Source organism: Ailuropoda melanoleuca, chromosome 2 (genome assembly GCF_002007445.2).
Source record: "Ailuropoda melanoleuca isolate Jingjing chromosome 2, ASM200744v2, whole genome shotgun sequence".
NCBI lineage: Eukaryota > Metazoa > Chordata > Mammalia > Carnivora > Ursidae > Ailuropoda > Ailuropoda melanoleuca.
In genome coordinates, this window is record NC_048219.1 from 138,177,165 (window position 1) to 138,193,267 (window position 16,103).

The 16,103-nt window shown below is 40.0% G+C and overlaps 1 protein-coding gene and 1 pseudogene across 1 annotated transcript in view; one reads left to right on the forward strand and one right to left on the reverse strand.

The window, feature by feature from the left end:
- LRP2 (LDL receptor related protein 2) overlaps nt 1–16,103 on the reverse strand; it is a 193,680-nt gene that overhangs the window by 53,525 nt on the left and 124,052 nt on the right. Inside the window, 7 exon segments of the mRNA XM_034642228.1 lie at nt 2,591–2,792; nt 4,678–4,809; nt 7,405–7,524; nt 8,866–8,991; nt 12,876–13,118; nt 14,025–14,228; nt 14,958–15,250. Coding sequence (XP_034498119.1) covers nt 2,591–2,792; nt 4,678–4,809; nt 7,405–7,524; nt 8,866–8,991; nt 12,876–13,118; nt 14,025–14,228; nt 14,958–15,250 — 1,320 coding nt within the window.
- Nucleotides 9,542–10,355, forward strand: LOC109489197 (annotated as a pseudogene).

Genomic DNA, 16,103 nt, shown 5'->3' on the forward strand with positions numbered 1-16,103 from the left:
CTCCAGGGAGCTGTTTAACTCATTTCCAAATGATTTGAAACACCAATGCTTTCTTTCCTCTAGTTTAGATCCAACTCAAAAGGGGGGAAAAAAAGTCAGAAAAGCAAATCAGAAGGTTTTTGGCATAATTAAACATCAATATCCCAGCAAACTACTCGCAACTCAGAATTATCTAGGTTACTCAGCAGCATCAGTAATGAACCAAGAGGGAAAAGTCAATAGGAAAATGATCCCCTGTACCACCTACCAAATGGGGGAATACACATTCTGCCAAGCAGGCAAAAGTGCACATTAACAGGGCTCTTAGCCCAGGGGCTACTGGCACACCAAGCAAAAGGAATCTGGAGTCATTTTAGACCCTCTAGCTCAGGTTTCCAGAGAAGCAGTATTCTTTCTGCTCTGCCATAGCCCTTGGCTAAAGCAATTCAGAAAGCTCAGCCAAAACAAAACAAAACAAAACAAAAAACAAAACCGGGTGAGAGATAGGGAGAGGGAGGGAGGGAGGGAGGGAGGGAGGGGAGAGGGAACAAAGAAAGGAAAAGATGAAATCAGTAAAAGTCTGGTAGGACAGGGGAAGTCAGCTGCAAGGTCACAGTAATCATGGAATAATGAAGAAAGAGCTCAGAACGTTCAGTAAGGAAGTAGAGATAACGTAGAAGCTGATAAAAATTAAGACCTGATACATCTTTTCTGTAGATCCTAAGGCTAGGTTTCCAGAACGTGTCTCAGACTGATGGTACTAAAGTTACTGAATTCAGCAGAACAAATAGCAATACAGCATAATGGAACTCTTGAGAAAGTAGGGAGAAAATACAGATAAGGATTTATTCACCTTCCCTTACAAAAACTTCCCATCCACAGAACACATCCCTCTCAGTTAACTAGACAAAGCAGAGTGAAATATGATTTCACTACAAAGGAGACAGCTCTGTCTCCTCAGTGTCCTCAGGGTGTCAGTACCACCACCAACAGCAGTGTCTACTTGGGCTTCATCACCATTTTTTTTGGTCATAATGCCAAGTCCCTGTGCCTTCTGCAGCATTCACAGAACATGACGTAACCTTCTCTGGCTTCCTCAGGACTGCCATCACCAACACACAGCTCTGCACCAGCCTGGATTCCAGTGGCATCTCAGGGCCTGTGGAGGGGCTGCCTGCCCTCAGCCAATGGTCCCAGAAGCTCGGCTGCTCTGAGCTTGTGCCAGCTTTTCCGTGTCCTTCCTTAGCAGGCGATAAGCTGACAGCTCGTCTTGCTCTCGTATGCATGGATGTCCCTTCACAGTCCTTGGCATGTGCGCTATCTCTTCTTACCTCCAGTTCTACGTGTCCAAATGCCTGATACATATCTTCACCTCAGGAAGTCCCACTACATCAAACTCACTGTCTGCCTGGAGCAAACTCCTTCCTCGGCTCCCCTACTTTTGTTAATGTTCTTACTATGCCCCTAGTCCATCAGGATTGAAACCTACACATCATTTTTCTTCCCAATTTCCCTATATATCCAAAAATTTGCGAAGTGAGGAGAGGGAGAAGGTGGAGCACCAAAAAAAGTATAAACCTTTGGAATGGCCCATTTGGAGAAAGTGATAAGAAATCAAGCAACAGAGTATTACAGGAGAGGTCCCCAAAACTGGCAGGCTGTGCACTGGATCTATTTGACCTGCAGTGTTCTTAGAATTTTAAATTTTGTTTCCAGCATTTATAATCAGAGTATTTCGGGGAACCTGGGTGGCTCAGTTGATTAAGTGTCCAACTCTTGCTTTCAGCTCAGGTCATGATCTCAGGGTCATGAGATAGAGCCCCACATCGGGCTCCACTCCACACTGAGCACAGAACCTGCTTAAGATTCTCTCTCTCCCTCTCCATCTGTCCCTTCCCTTCCCTTCTCCCCCCTTCCCCAGTCTCTCTCAAAAATAAATAAAAAAATCAATAAAATCATAGTATTTAATATGAAAATCCAGATTTCCATTTCTCTCAAAATAGAACAGCACTCCTATGCAACGTTGAACAGCATTCGTATCTCTTAGCTAGAATATGCATTCTCAGTTCACCTCACCTGCTTCTCCCCATCGTCTCACTGGCTCTAAGCCTAAGTGCCAAGCTCGATTTATGATCATGCTTGTACTATTATTTTTCTTAGAGCAAAGAGAAGAAAATGAAGTATTTCTTGTACCCATGCTTCTACGCCAAGTGGAAAACCAAGAGTGTCACCTGCTTCAAGAAAGCATTTTCTTGTATCAGGCCCACCTCATTCATCTCCCTGGCCCTCTGTGCAACGTTACATTATGGCTTGCATGAGCCATTAGCCCTTTTACCATCATGGGCCCCCTCCTCCGTGAACGTATTAAAAATTATATTTAATGATCACATTGGGATAGAGGCAGATATATTAACATTATATATTAAAATACTCTCTTTGATCTAAACTTTCTCTGTTTTTCTTTTGATTTTAAAAGAAATCCAAACATTTTCATAGGCCACTAAAAGTACTATGGATCCTAGGCATTGTGGCTACCATGACTAATGGGTAAGTTAGCCCTGCCCCTGTGGACATTTGAAATTACCGGGAAATTTTTTAAGCCCCAATTCACCTGTATGAGTGCGGGACACACAATCCATTGTTACAGGTGAAATCATTTCCAGAGCAAGATCTCCTGGTGCAATTCTGATGCTCATCATAGCCATCGGTACAATCGGCATCCCCATCACAGACCCAGGACTGAGGGATGCACTTCCTGGATGGAGGTACATTATTTACACAGAGGAACTCGGAACTTGAGCAGTTGTGACTGTCTGAAACCAAAGCACATAAGAACAGAAACCACATGAAAACTCATTCTAGTAGTCAAATTCGTATCTGACCCATTTCCCTTGCTTTATGTTACTTAATAGTCTGAGGAATGAAAGAAAATTAGAGTAAAACAGGTAGACGAATCACACTGCTATCGTAATAACAGATGATAATAAAAAAATTCCTTCAAAATTCCATTTTAATTGCTCTGGACCTTGAGTTTTTTTTTTTTCAGAAGAAATAAACATAATAAAACACCTCGCTTAGTTTCCCATAAAATTAATGTAAAATCGTATTTTTCCCTTAGAGCTTCAGAGAACTACTCCCATTTTGTTACTTGTATACCAAAAATGCCTTACACTTGGTAAAATTTTTTTGGTTAACAAAGCGTAATTACAAAAACACAATGTGAGATAGGTATTTTTATGCCAATTCTACGGATAAAAATTGAAGCTCAAACCAGATGGCTCCAAGTCCTAGAACTTTCTAAAGACCTAGGGCTTCAAACATAGGTCTTTTTTTCCCCAAATTCAGGCTTTTTCAACTACATTACAACTACCACCCACGTAGAATTAGGGTATATGGGGGGGAATATGTCAACAAGTCTTGTCAAAAACCATGATACTGTTAGGAAAGAAAAGAGATGCTAACATATAATCATCAATGTCTGTAGAATAAAAACAAAAACAAAAACGGCATTTTGGGGCATCTGGGTGGCTCCAGTCAGTTAAGCGTCTGCCTTCGGCTCAGGTCATGGTCCCAGGGTCCTGGGATCGAGCCCACTCCCATCGCTCAGTGGGAAGTCTGCTTCTCCCTCTGCCTCTCCCCACTGGCCTGTGCTCTCTCTCTCTCTCTCTCACTTACTCTCTTTCTGTCAAATAAATAAAGTCTTTTTTTAAAAAAACAGCATCTTATCCAATCTCACTGTGGATGAATGGGAGACAAAAGGGGGTGTCTTGGTGAGGGGAGGTGGGAGACGTACATGCCACAGTTTATGTTTGTGCAGCTTCCAACTACCCATTTCAGTGGGCAGAGTACACGTGGAGCTATAGACAGCCACCAAAGTCAATGACATATGGGGTTATGATGAAACGCAAACATCAGGGAGCCATTGTTTTTATTGCTCTACCACGGAAAGACACTTTTCTAAGACATCGTAATTAAAAGAGTTCCCTGCTCTGTTTGTAATGGAAAATGGTGTTCCACAAACCACCCTTCCTCTACCCACTCCTCGAAATAACAGCAACAGAGTAATAGATTAAACTGGAGGCACAGTTTTAACTGCTACACTGTTTAAAGCTGCTACTACTGGCCAGTTGCTAACTGAATAATAATTAAAAAAAAAAAAAAAAAAAGATTGGCCACTTGAGTTCTCTTTATCTGCTCCAGAAGTGTAGGACATTATTTCCATTAGCTAAATGCAAAAGAAAGACAATAAACATTAAAATCCTTTTTTATCATTTTAAAGTGTTTAAGTGGATGCGATCAAACAATTTCGGAGTGGAGGGGTGCCTGGGTGGCGCAGCCATTAAGCGTCTGCCTTTGGCTCACGGCATGATCCCGGCGTTCTGGGATCGAGTCCCACATCAGGCTCCTCCGCTATGAGCCTGCTTCTTCCTCTCCCACTCCCCCTGATTGTGTTCCCTCTCTCGCTGGCTGTCTCTCTGTGTCAAATAAATAAATAAAATCTTTTTAAAAAAACCAAAAAAAACCCCACAAAAAACAAAAAAAAACAATTTCGGAGTGGAGAAATAAAGGTAACATTTTATCAGCATACAATCAGTTAAAGTGGAACCTGCCTGACAGTCATACTCTCCAAAGACAAAAATCAACCTCCTGAGTTTCCTTGGAGTGTAACCCTGCAGAGGAACAAATGGCTTCTCTTACCACAGTGGTGCCTTTCATCCTCATCACTCATGTCCCCGCAGTCATTGTCCCCATCACAGATCCATTCCTCTCGAATGCACCTCCCACTGTCACACTTGAACTCGTTACTTAAGCATGTTGCTTCAAGGTACTCTGTGAAAAGATAAAAAACAGTCTCAGGGAAAAACGTGGTTTGCAGTCCAAAAAATCTTAGGAGAAGCCTGCTAGCAAATGGGTTTTCTAAAAAACCTGACTCAGAGCATTACCTAGCTACGTACAGCTATGCTGGGTCCTCCAAGGAGACTGTCCAGGGACCAGGGGTCAGAGATTGAAGTAGTTGGCGCAAAACCCTCATTATTTTTCGTTGCTAGGATGGGATTTGATATTTCCTTATAGGTATGATAGAGAAATAATAGTCTTTTCCCAAGGGGATACACACTACGATTTCACACATTTCATTTTTAAGTCTACTTTCATCCCAAAACACTTTGATGCAAACCATCTCCCCAGCATGCCTGATCCCCATTTTCCTGCTCTCTTTTTACTGTTTCCCATAGTACTTACCACCTTTCAACATGCTATACAATTTACTTCTGTTTGTTGACTGTGTTCCCTCACTAGAATAGAAGCCCAGTTTGAGCAGGGATCTTTGACTTATTCACTGATATAGCCCCAAAGTGCCTAGAACATAAGTGCTCAATAAATATTCTTTGAATTAAACTGGTAAGACACCCTTATGCTTTAATTTAGTCACCACTGACTCAAATTCTTTCATCATAAACCCACATGTCCTTATCAACTATTTGTCATAGGCCCATACACACAGGGTCCCCTCAAAATTAACCTAAGGCAAAAGTAAATTAAATTTTAACCATTAAAAATACAGCACAGTGGTAACAGGTAGGAGAAACAGGACCTTTCGTAAGCTGCTAAGAAAGGAGTGTACATCACCATAGCCTTTTTAAGAGACATAGCCCTTCTGGCACAACAACACAAAAACACTTATAGAAATCTAGTTTATAAGAGTCTTCCCACATATGCACAAAGAGTTTTCTAAAAGGATGTTAAAATAAATAATAGGTTTTCATTCTAGCATTATTTTTCATAGTGAAAAAATGAAAACAACCTAAAAGTCCATCAGTTAGGAAAAGGAAAAGACACATGGGCCATCCACACGTCAGAGTAATATTCAACTGTGCAAAGGAATGAGTAGATCCGTGTTCACCAACATGCTGACAAGGTGTTGTTAAACCGAAAGGGGTAAATCTGCAGAAAAATATGCATAGTAAGGCCTCTATTTGTGTTTTTAAAAACTATGTATTAGGATATACAGAAAAAGGTGAATTCACACCCACCTTCGCAGTGATTATCTCTGGGGAGTGAGATTAGAGAAGGCCGAGAAAATGGAAATTTCGCTTTTTTGTATACATCTTATGACTTCTTTGAAATAATAGTCCTTCATATTATGAGAATGTATTCATAAATATGACAGGAAGTTGGTACCACTTACTGACTTCGGTTCCCATAGAAAAGTTTGGAAACTATACTTACTCTTCATGTATTTGAACCAATCATTCATATGTCTAAACCAATCTCTAACACTATTCTACTCACCTAACAGTTATGTATTTCCATTACAGATCCTCAAAACTACATGTCCTTTGCTTTCTACAAAACTTTCAGTGTTTGGGAAAAAGAACTTGGCAAAGAGCTTCAAATACCACTCTCCTGAGAGGGAATAGGAACAGAAAATAGTCTAAATTTAGCTGTAAAACTATAAAAATGGTACTAAGAAAATACTCTTCAAATAAAAAGTTTTATATATGATGATTGTGTTGCAGATGATTGCATTATGATAGAGGAAAAATAAAAGCCATCCAAATGCTTAAAATAGAGGTAATTAACTCAAAGATAATACAACTTCTTGATGGACTATTACACTGCCATTAAAAAGGAGTATGCAGACAGTGTCAGCAAACTTTCTCTTGACCAGATAGCAAATATTCTAGGCTTACAGGACGTATGTTCTCTGTCACAGCTACCTGACACTGCGATCGTAGCACATAAGCAGCCACAGACAGTATGTTGCTGCATTCTAGTAAAACTTTATAAAGACAGGCAGCTGGCCATGGCCATAGTTTGCAAACTGATTTATTAACAGACAAAAAAGTAATGACAGCTATGTTAAAAAAAAAAAAGTGTGCCTGAATATAGATTAGAACTTGTAAAGGTTAACAGCAGCCTCCAAATACAAATGGGTACAAGTGCCTCCAGGAAGACAACCGGAGGGTCCCTGCAACTTCTTGGGAAGCTCAGATGGCCATGGGACCTTACCTCATAAGCTGGCACATAGACCAGGAGGAGCATGTGTGCCCATAATATGCCCCTTCCCCACATATATGATCATTCCAATCACTTTTGGATCCTCCCACAGCCTTGTGGGCCAGAACTCAACCAAACGCAGAAATTCCAATTCATAGTCAATTAAAATTAGTGGAGTTCTACCAGCCAGGTAGAGTGTTAGGTGCGTCACCGTCATCATCTCATTTCATGGGCATCATTAGCAGCCTCCATATGCTGCTAACAGGTTTTTAGGGACTGTCTGCTGAGTGGTTTCATCCTCTTAGCTGAGAGAAGGAGCAGGGCGTGCAAAGAGTGGGCAGCCATGATCCTAGTCTGTATTTGGAAGTAGTGGCAGAGTTTCTCTAGCCACATCGTAATGCTTGTCACGCTTGCTTGCTCTCTTACCGCAAGTGGCAGGTTCGTCAGAGCCATCAGGACAATCTCCTTCCTCATCACAGTACCAATGTCTCGGGATACAACGTCCAGATGTGCAGGGAAACTCATCACTGCTGCACGTGTGAGAAGCTGAGGATGGAGGTAAAACCCAGGAGTAAAACACAAGCTTGTTCCTGTCAGTCTTAACCATCTGCCCATAGCTCTGAACTAGATAACTGGTGCCAGGGAAGGATACTGAGGCCTGGGGAAAGGGTTTTATATACGCTTTCCATGGGGAGGAAGGGTTAGGGGGGAGAGAGAAGGCAGACAATATTGTTCCAGCCTTCCAGAATTTTTCTTTCTAGATTCTAGAAACCCAACAATAAACTGTATTTGTTAGAAATATCAAAGAAATATCTTTTTGATACATGAAATCACAAGTTATGGATAAGAAGACTTGGTTGTCTTCTATGTTGTCTGCCGTAAACTAAAATTAAATAAATTCTATGGAAATAATATTAAAAGCAAAAACAACATGTAACCGTATCTGATCTCAACCCACATGGTTCTAAAAAGACAGTGTGCTCTTACTCATCCTTGTTATATGGGATCTTTATTTGAGTAAATGACTCTACTTGTGTGTGAATACTGATTCTTGTCTCATGTAACCTCAGGTAGCTCTGGTCAGATGTATTTTCTAAATTGTTATGTGGGTACAAACTAGAATCAAGTCTTATAATTCTTCTCATCTATGAGGCCCCTTGTTTTGGCCCAAGAATATCTGATGATTTGCCAGGGGTAAAATTGATAAGGAAGCAGAGATCCCTGAGAGGGCAGCGCTGTCTCTAATCTATAGGTCCCTATCGAATGGCTACATCCTGAATCCCGCTTCCTCCTGCTGCTGTTAACACAACCGACACCTGTTCTTGGCCTATACCCTGCCCTGGTGATAATTACTAAATTCGTAAATTATGCACCTATTATACTAATAGCCTCAAAGTTATCAAGCTTAAGAAAGGCCTTTTAATTCGATCTATAAATACAGGAAAATGCTTGACTGAACCAAATTGCTAACAATATGAAATAAAGTTTCTGAAATTCAACCATATTAAAAAGATAGGAAAGTTCTTCCAGTTACTAATGGTAACTTTAATCACAGTAAGAATAAAGATAAGGGCTTGACATGCACATTCTGCCTAGGGCTCCTGAAGACAAAAGGCCCTCGACTGGGAGAAATGGCTCTGCAATTGTAAAAGGTCAGGTATCAGAGCAGGTCTCTGGAAGAAATATTTGGAGTAGAGAATCCATACAAAGAACAGAGACAGGGGCTGCTTATGCTCTTCTAATCACATCCTAAAGGAACTGCCCACTGCATTTACTTATCCAGCCAACTTGAGGTGACAAGTAGTCTAAACACCTGGCCCATGTATCTGAGTATTAGCTCCAGACATGCATCCCTGGAACACAGAAGGAAGGGCACGTTTCTCTTACCACAGAAAAGAGGGCTTTCATCACTCATGTCTCCACAGTCATTGTCTTCATCACACAAGTAAAAATGAGGAATGCAAATGTTTGTCGTCTGACATTTTACATATCCGGGATGGCAGGGGCGATCAGCTTGGAAAAGATAGCCAGATAAACATTTGGAACAGATCCACCACATATACAGGGCATTAAAAATGTCCATGCTAACAGAGCTACTGGACTCAAAACACCAGAAGGGAGGCATGTTTAAACCTCTCACAGAGCCATCATCCACAACAGTTATTTCTTACCATCACTTCTAAAGTAAAAACAGATTTCCAGCTGATGGGAGAGGGAGCATGCTTACTTTGAAATTTAAGTCATCTATTTTAATTATTTAATAGCACCAACAAGAGTTCTAACTCTCAGTTAAATAATCTATGGTATACCCACACGATGGAGTAGTATGTAGCTATAAAAAGGAATGAAGAAGATCTCTATACATTGATAAGGAATGACAGTATGATCTCCAGCATATGTTGTTAACAGAAAGAAAGCAAGATTCAAAACCACAGGCTATCTTCCATGTGAGAAAAAGAATATGAGTGTGAGTGAGTGTGAGTGTGTGAGTGTGTGTGTGTGTGTGTGTGTGTGTGTAGTAAGGGAGAGAATGGTTGTATTAAGAAACAATAATGAATCTCTCCTCCAGCCATCCAAGATGTTGAAAGGAAAGAAGGCTAAGGGGAAGAAGGTGGTTCCGGCCCCTTCTATTGTGAAGAAGCAGGAGGTCAAGAAAGCGGTCCATCCTCTGTCTGAGAAAAGGCCCAAGATTTCTGGCATCAGTCAGGACATCTAGCCCCAAAGGGACCCCATAAACTTTGTCAAATGGCCCAGCTACATCCTGCTATGGCGGCAAAGGGCTATTCTCTATAAATGTCTACAAGTGCCTCCTGCAACTAACCACTTCATGCAGGCCTTGCATCGCCAAAGAGCTTCTCAACTGCTTAAGCTGGCCCATGAATAGAGACCTGAGACAAAGCAAGGGAAGAAGCAGAGAATGTTGGTCCAGGCTGAGAGAAAGCTGTCAGCAAAGGGGACGTCCCCATTAAGAGGCCGCCTGTCCTTCTAGCTGGAGTTAATACTGTCACCACCTTGGTGGAAAACAAGAAGCCTCAGCTGGTACTGACTGAACATGATGTGGATCCCACTGAGCCGGCTGTCTTCTGGCCCGCCCTGTATCGTAAGATGGGGTTCCCTGCTGCTTTATCAAGGGGAAGGCCAGGCTGGGACGTCTGGTGCACAGGAACACCTACACCACTGTCACCTTCACACCGGTTAACTGGGAAGACAAAGGAGCTCCAGCTGAGCTAGCGGAAGTGACCAGGACCAATTACAATGACAGATAGGATGACATCCATTGTCAGTGGGGAAGCAGTGACCTGGGTCCAAAGCCGGTGGCTCACATTGCCAAGTTGGAAAAGGCAAAGGCTAAAGGACTGGCCACCAAACCAGGCTAAGTGGATGTTCTCGAATTTTCTGTACATAAAAGTAGTAAAAAGTTCTCTTTCAGCTAGTGTCCCAAAAAATGATGAAAAAACAAAAAAACAAAAGTTGTCACACCTATGGATAGATTGAGAATAGTTCAGAGTGAGTGGGATAGAGAAGACAAGGAGGAAAGACTGCTGTTAATATCCCTCACCATGTAATTTTGACCATGAAACCATGTACATTTTTTGGTATAAATAAAAACAATGGGGAAAAAAAGGAAAAAGGAAACCAGTTCCCAAAGTTTGGAAATAGTAACAGAAGCAAATACTACATCAAGTTAATAGCATATAAACATTCAGAAAGAAAAAAATTCAAGAGACTTTAAAACTAGTATTTTGACTACATAGCAGGACATAATCTAAGAAAAAGAGGGACCTAAAAATCCTAAATTATGATTAGTGGATTTATTGATAGTAGTATTATTTGTGTGGTTATTTTGAAATTATAGGCATTTCAAAATTATGGTAGAATAAAGCAAATAGTAAATATGTTAATGTCATCAGAAACCAATATTTTAAGCATAAGAGAGACAGGATTATAAAATCTAAGTTAAAAAAATGGTAATCTTAAATTAAAATGGAAAGACCAATACAAACCTTTTTTCCTTAAAAATTGTATTTCCTAGCTTCGTACACTGAAAAGCCCTGGAAGCAATGAGAGCCAAACAGAAATGGGCAACTCAACACTGTGGTAATCTCTAAATCCACAAAAGGAATGAGCTCTCTTTCCAGGTCTGAGATAGGAAATGGACCAAATGGGCCATGTCAAAATAACAGAGGAGCCAACTTAACAGAGCTTCTACTGGCCTAAGATAAGGAAGTTGAGCACCGAAAACATTAAATGACTTTACTGCACTAAAATTCATCAAATATGTAAAAATCCATCAGTCAAATACTAAAAAGCAAAACAAGACAAAAAATTAGTGTTCACTGATCACCAACTCATTACTCTGAAAACTGACAAAGGGAAAGAATCAAGCATTTTTCCCACAGAATTGTACTTCAGGGTAACCAAATGGTTGATAAGGAAAATTTCTTCCTTATGGAACTTTACGTAGAAGAAATAATAGAATTTTTAAATGCCTATTTTGTAACCCTTAAAGAAATAATGGATTTATAGAACAACCATCCATTTATGCTAAAACCACTGGGTAGCAGGTTGATCGGAAAGTTCTTAAGGCAAGATTCAGGTTGACTTCTAAATCCACCAATTAGTCTTATCATGACTTGAAGTGGAACAACCAAGTATTTCGTGCTTCACGATGTGATACAACAGGAAATACATGGTTCCAACCAATGGAGAATTCTTACTCAAAGAACTGAACTTCATGTAATCAGACCTCTAGGTGCAAATTCCAGTTAATAGGAAATAAGAGGGACAAAATAAATGGCTCAATTAAGCAATTAGTCAAATCCACAATGTGGGAGATTGCACAGGACAAATCAATGGTATTGGAAAAAAATGGGCACTGCTGAGGCATAAAAGAGATTAAAGAGTTATAATCACCAAAATCAATGTGAAGACCTTGTCTGAATGCTAATGTGAACAGAGGGACTGCATAAAGACATTTGGGAAATAATGGTAAAAGATCAATACGGATTGAGTATTCAAGTAAGTATTGTCAGTTTTTCCAGGCATCATTATGGCATGGTGGTTGGTTTTCAAAATGCCTTCCTAAGTGACATGCATGTCTGAGACTTGCTTTATAATATTCGGGGAGGGGGGAAAGTCAGGGGAAATGGATGAAATAGATTGACCATTTGTTGATAAAGGTTGAAGTTGGATAATGGATACATTTTTACTATTCTTTCTACTTTGGTGTATGTTTGAAATCTTCCATAAGGAGTTCTTTTAAAAGGCATATCCAAATAAACATTGTATGTCACTCTACCTACAAGAGCAGCAGAGCTTGTAGCTATATTCAAACCGAAAATGTATCCGAATTTACACACTGCTCTTTTCTTTTCCCTAGATGCTGAAGAGCAAATCCCAGAAATTTTGGAAAAATCAATAAAACAATTTACCAGAAAAATGAAAGAAAGAAATCATTTCAGTCAACACCACACTATACAGCTTTGTGCATAACAAACATTAACCACAACACACGTAGGCAATAGTTTTTGTCAGTAACTACTGGTAAAAGTTCCAGAACAATCAAAAATTTTGTCAAGTGACTTTTTCGTCTGGCAGATACGTAAACGAAGGATAAAATATTTGAGGTTAAAATATTCAGTGGTCATGTGGGTCCATACATTTAGGTGAGTAATTCGAATATAGTAAAGTTGTTTTTAAAAACCATTTAGCAGAATATATTAAAATGAAATTCATGTTCTAGATCAATATTTAGGGATTTTTCTTCAGAAACCCTTTGTTTCTATGTAAAAATTATCTCCCATGAAGTGAAAGAGACTCGAAAAAACAAAACACAAAAAACAACAACAAAAAAAGATTTCAGACCCCAAAGCAAAGTAAGTACTTGATGGACTTACAGCAATTTTTCTCGTCTGAGGTATCGTTATCACGGCAGTTGTTGATGCCGTTGCAGACAAACTGAAGAGGAATGCACTTTCCGTTACCGCAGGTGAACTCCACAGTGGCATTACAGTCCCTGAACAAGCACCCTACCTCATCGCTGTTGTCACCACAGTCATTGTAGTGGTCACAGCGGTAATGGTATTGGACACATCGCCCATTGGCGCAGGTGAAGGCTGTCGGGTGGCAGGTGTGAAACGCTAAGAGGAAGAAAAAACATTGAAGAGACTTCTTGATTAGAGCAACATCCTAGTTTCTAAAAAAAATACAATCAAATAAAATGGATACTTTTGAGTTTACCTTCTAAAGCCAAAAAGGCTGCAAAACGGACTGCGTGCAAAGTGAGACAAACTTTAAATTAGATTAAACAAAATATGTTGTATACTTTAAGGAAATTAGGTATTTTAAGCAAATGTCACAGTGACTTCATTTCTCTATCATCTCCATTTAAAATTTTATCCCAATCACAGAAAAGCACGCAAATACAATTTCTTTGGGGAAAATAAAACTCTTAGCCCCTACACAGTCAATTGGAAAAATGTGGCTAACTTCTAGTGTTTTACTCACCCCATCCAGATGGAAGCTGAATATTGAATGATCTCAATAAATTACTAATGATCCTTCTACTATGAAAATTAGTAAAATTATAACAATCACCTGTTAGAGCTCTTAGTTCCATGCTAAGTCATGCTTGGCATGCACCAAGACCCATGCTGTACTTTTTATATATTGTTTCTCTCACTCCTCACAAAAATCCTAGCAATAGCTCCATCTAACAGATGAGATGTCTGAAGCTCAGACAGGTTAGGTCACTTTCCCATGGCTGCACAGACTGTAAACAGCATAGCTAGGATTTTAATCCAGCACCTTTGCCCTTACCCACTACAGAGGTACTTTCTAATAAAGCATCATACATTACTCCCTTGCATGTATATCAGCTTATATGCGATTGTTACAGTCTGCGTTCTTGAACTAAATGTTTTCAGTTCTAACAGGACACATAGGCATAAAAGTCACGCCTATTCACACACAGCAGGACTCTGTACCAAACACTTGGCAAAAAGACAAATGCACCGCCTAATGAAAGCTCCAAGAGTCCAACTCACCACAGACGCCCTCCAGCTCATCGCTGCCATCACCACAGTCATTATCATTGTCACATTTCCACTGCTCTGAGATGCAGTGCCCATTGAGGCAGGTGAACTTGGAACTGTCACACCGTGTACCGTTGTCCACGATGCAATGCTTTTTGTTGTTGGCCAAATACCAGTGGCCCTCGTGTGGACACTGGCACTCAGCACCTCTCGGACCTTAAAAAAAATTGGCCCAGAAAGCAAAAGATTTGTGTAGCAACCATTCATATTTTCTCTTTCAGAATAGCAGTGGCAGTATTTCTGTATTAAAGACACTATAGAAACTCTTCCCATCAGCCTCTCAACTATATTCTGTGTCATTTTTCCATGAAGAACAACCACCAATTCTAATAAATGTGGCTAATTCACCCTATCTTTAACAACTAGCTCTTGCCTACACTGAAACAATAGAAATGACTCTCCCTTCTTAGCAACATCTGTAAAACAATCATATCAAAAGATACACATTTCTGTGAATATGTTGCTATCTCTAAAGCACACTATGAAATACATAGCATCATACTTTAAAATATCATCAGAAATATTTCAAACTATAAAGAATACCTCCCAGGTGGAAGAACTAGATGCTTTCATAAGGGAGGTAAGCTCACTGATGGAATTTCTACTCAAGTCATGAAGTTTGGCAGCCAAAGACCCCATCTTTCGTTCTACTTTCACCAAGCTTGAGTCAAAATTTCCTTCATAAGAGGGCTCCATATCAAATAGAAAACAAACCTGTCAAAGTCTTCCTCTAAGCCCACAAACCCCCAAATCCATTTTATGAATTACCCTGAAATGAAGGAGAATTTGGACTTTTTCCCCTGTTAGAGCTGAATATCCCACAGCCTTCCCCACCAATCATCATTATTACTCTATGTGATTCGATCTTCACGGGCAATGCCTTACCTGGTGCACAAATGTGGCTGCAGCCCCCATTAAACTCGCTGCAAGGATTACTACACTGAGGCTGATGATGGTACTCTATGGCAACGCGAATACCGTTAGGCCGGAAGGGAAGACTCATGGTCAGTGCCATCTGACCTGACCCATCATATTTGTTAGCCCGGTAAATTTTTTGTGTGTTCCAGTCAGTCCAATAAATATACTGGCCATAGAGAGTCAAGCTAAAAGGATGAAAGACTGTGTTGACAATGACCTCACGCTGCGTGCCCGTTAGAGTGCTGCGTTCAATCTTCTGCCTAAAATGAAGTAAAAAAGAAAATGTTGGAATCCAGAAATAGTAAGTACCTCAAATGGCAGCCCAATCAATGCCTGGGCCTAACCATTCCTTTACACAAACCCCCATATTTCTTTTCAAAAGCAGCATGGCAGGAAGAAAAGTTTCATCTGATGACGGGAGGTCTTCATTTGCTTATGAAACAATGGCCTATAAAAATCACTGATTTCCAAATAGTAATATAACCCATAAGTAATCCTACAAAGGGAACAAGCCAAAATTAGAAATAGGAGAATATTTGGAAATAATATACACAATGCATGGAACTCAGTGTTTAGCACATGGTCGTCTATAAAATGTGAATTGCTTTTTCCTTCCCACTCCCTTAATGACCTTCTTGATCTGTCATTTACCCAGTACCTTGAGGTATTTACCTATAGTGATCCAAATTCAGACAGTAAACATCATTGCGTGCTTCAAGTGAGAAGATAAAGGAAGGAGGAGATTGTTAAGTGCTTAGTGTCACAAGCAGAAGATCAAAATCTTAAGAAAATAAGCAAAGTAAGTTAAGATCCCTGACATGTAGACACCAGCAATAATAAATGAAATCATCTCCTCTTTTCAACTATTTCATCAGGATGATTGGAATGTGAGTAATTTCGGGGCTACTTAGGGAAGTTACATGTAAAATTAGAGTTGACAAAGGTTTATAAGGAAAACACTACGAAAATGGCCAAAAAAAATCTATTTGAGAAGATGACCAATAGTCAAAGACTAAAGGAATATGTTTTGAACTGAAGGCTAAAGCCCAGGGGAAACTTAATATCAATGTGCATTTAAAAGTTATTCACATTTTATGACAGTTACATGGGGCC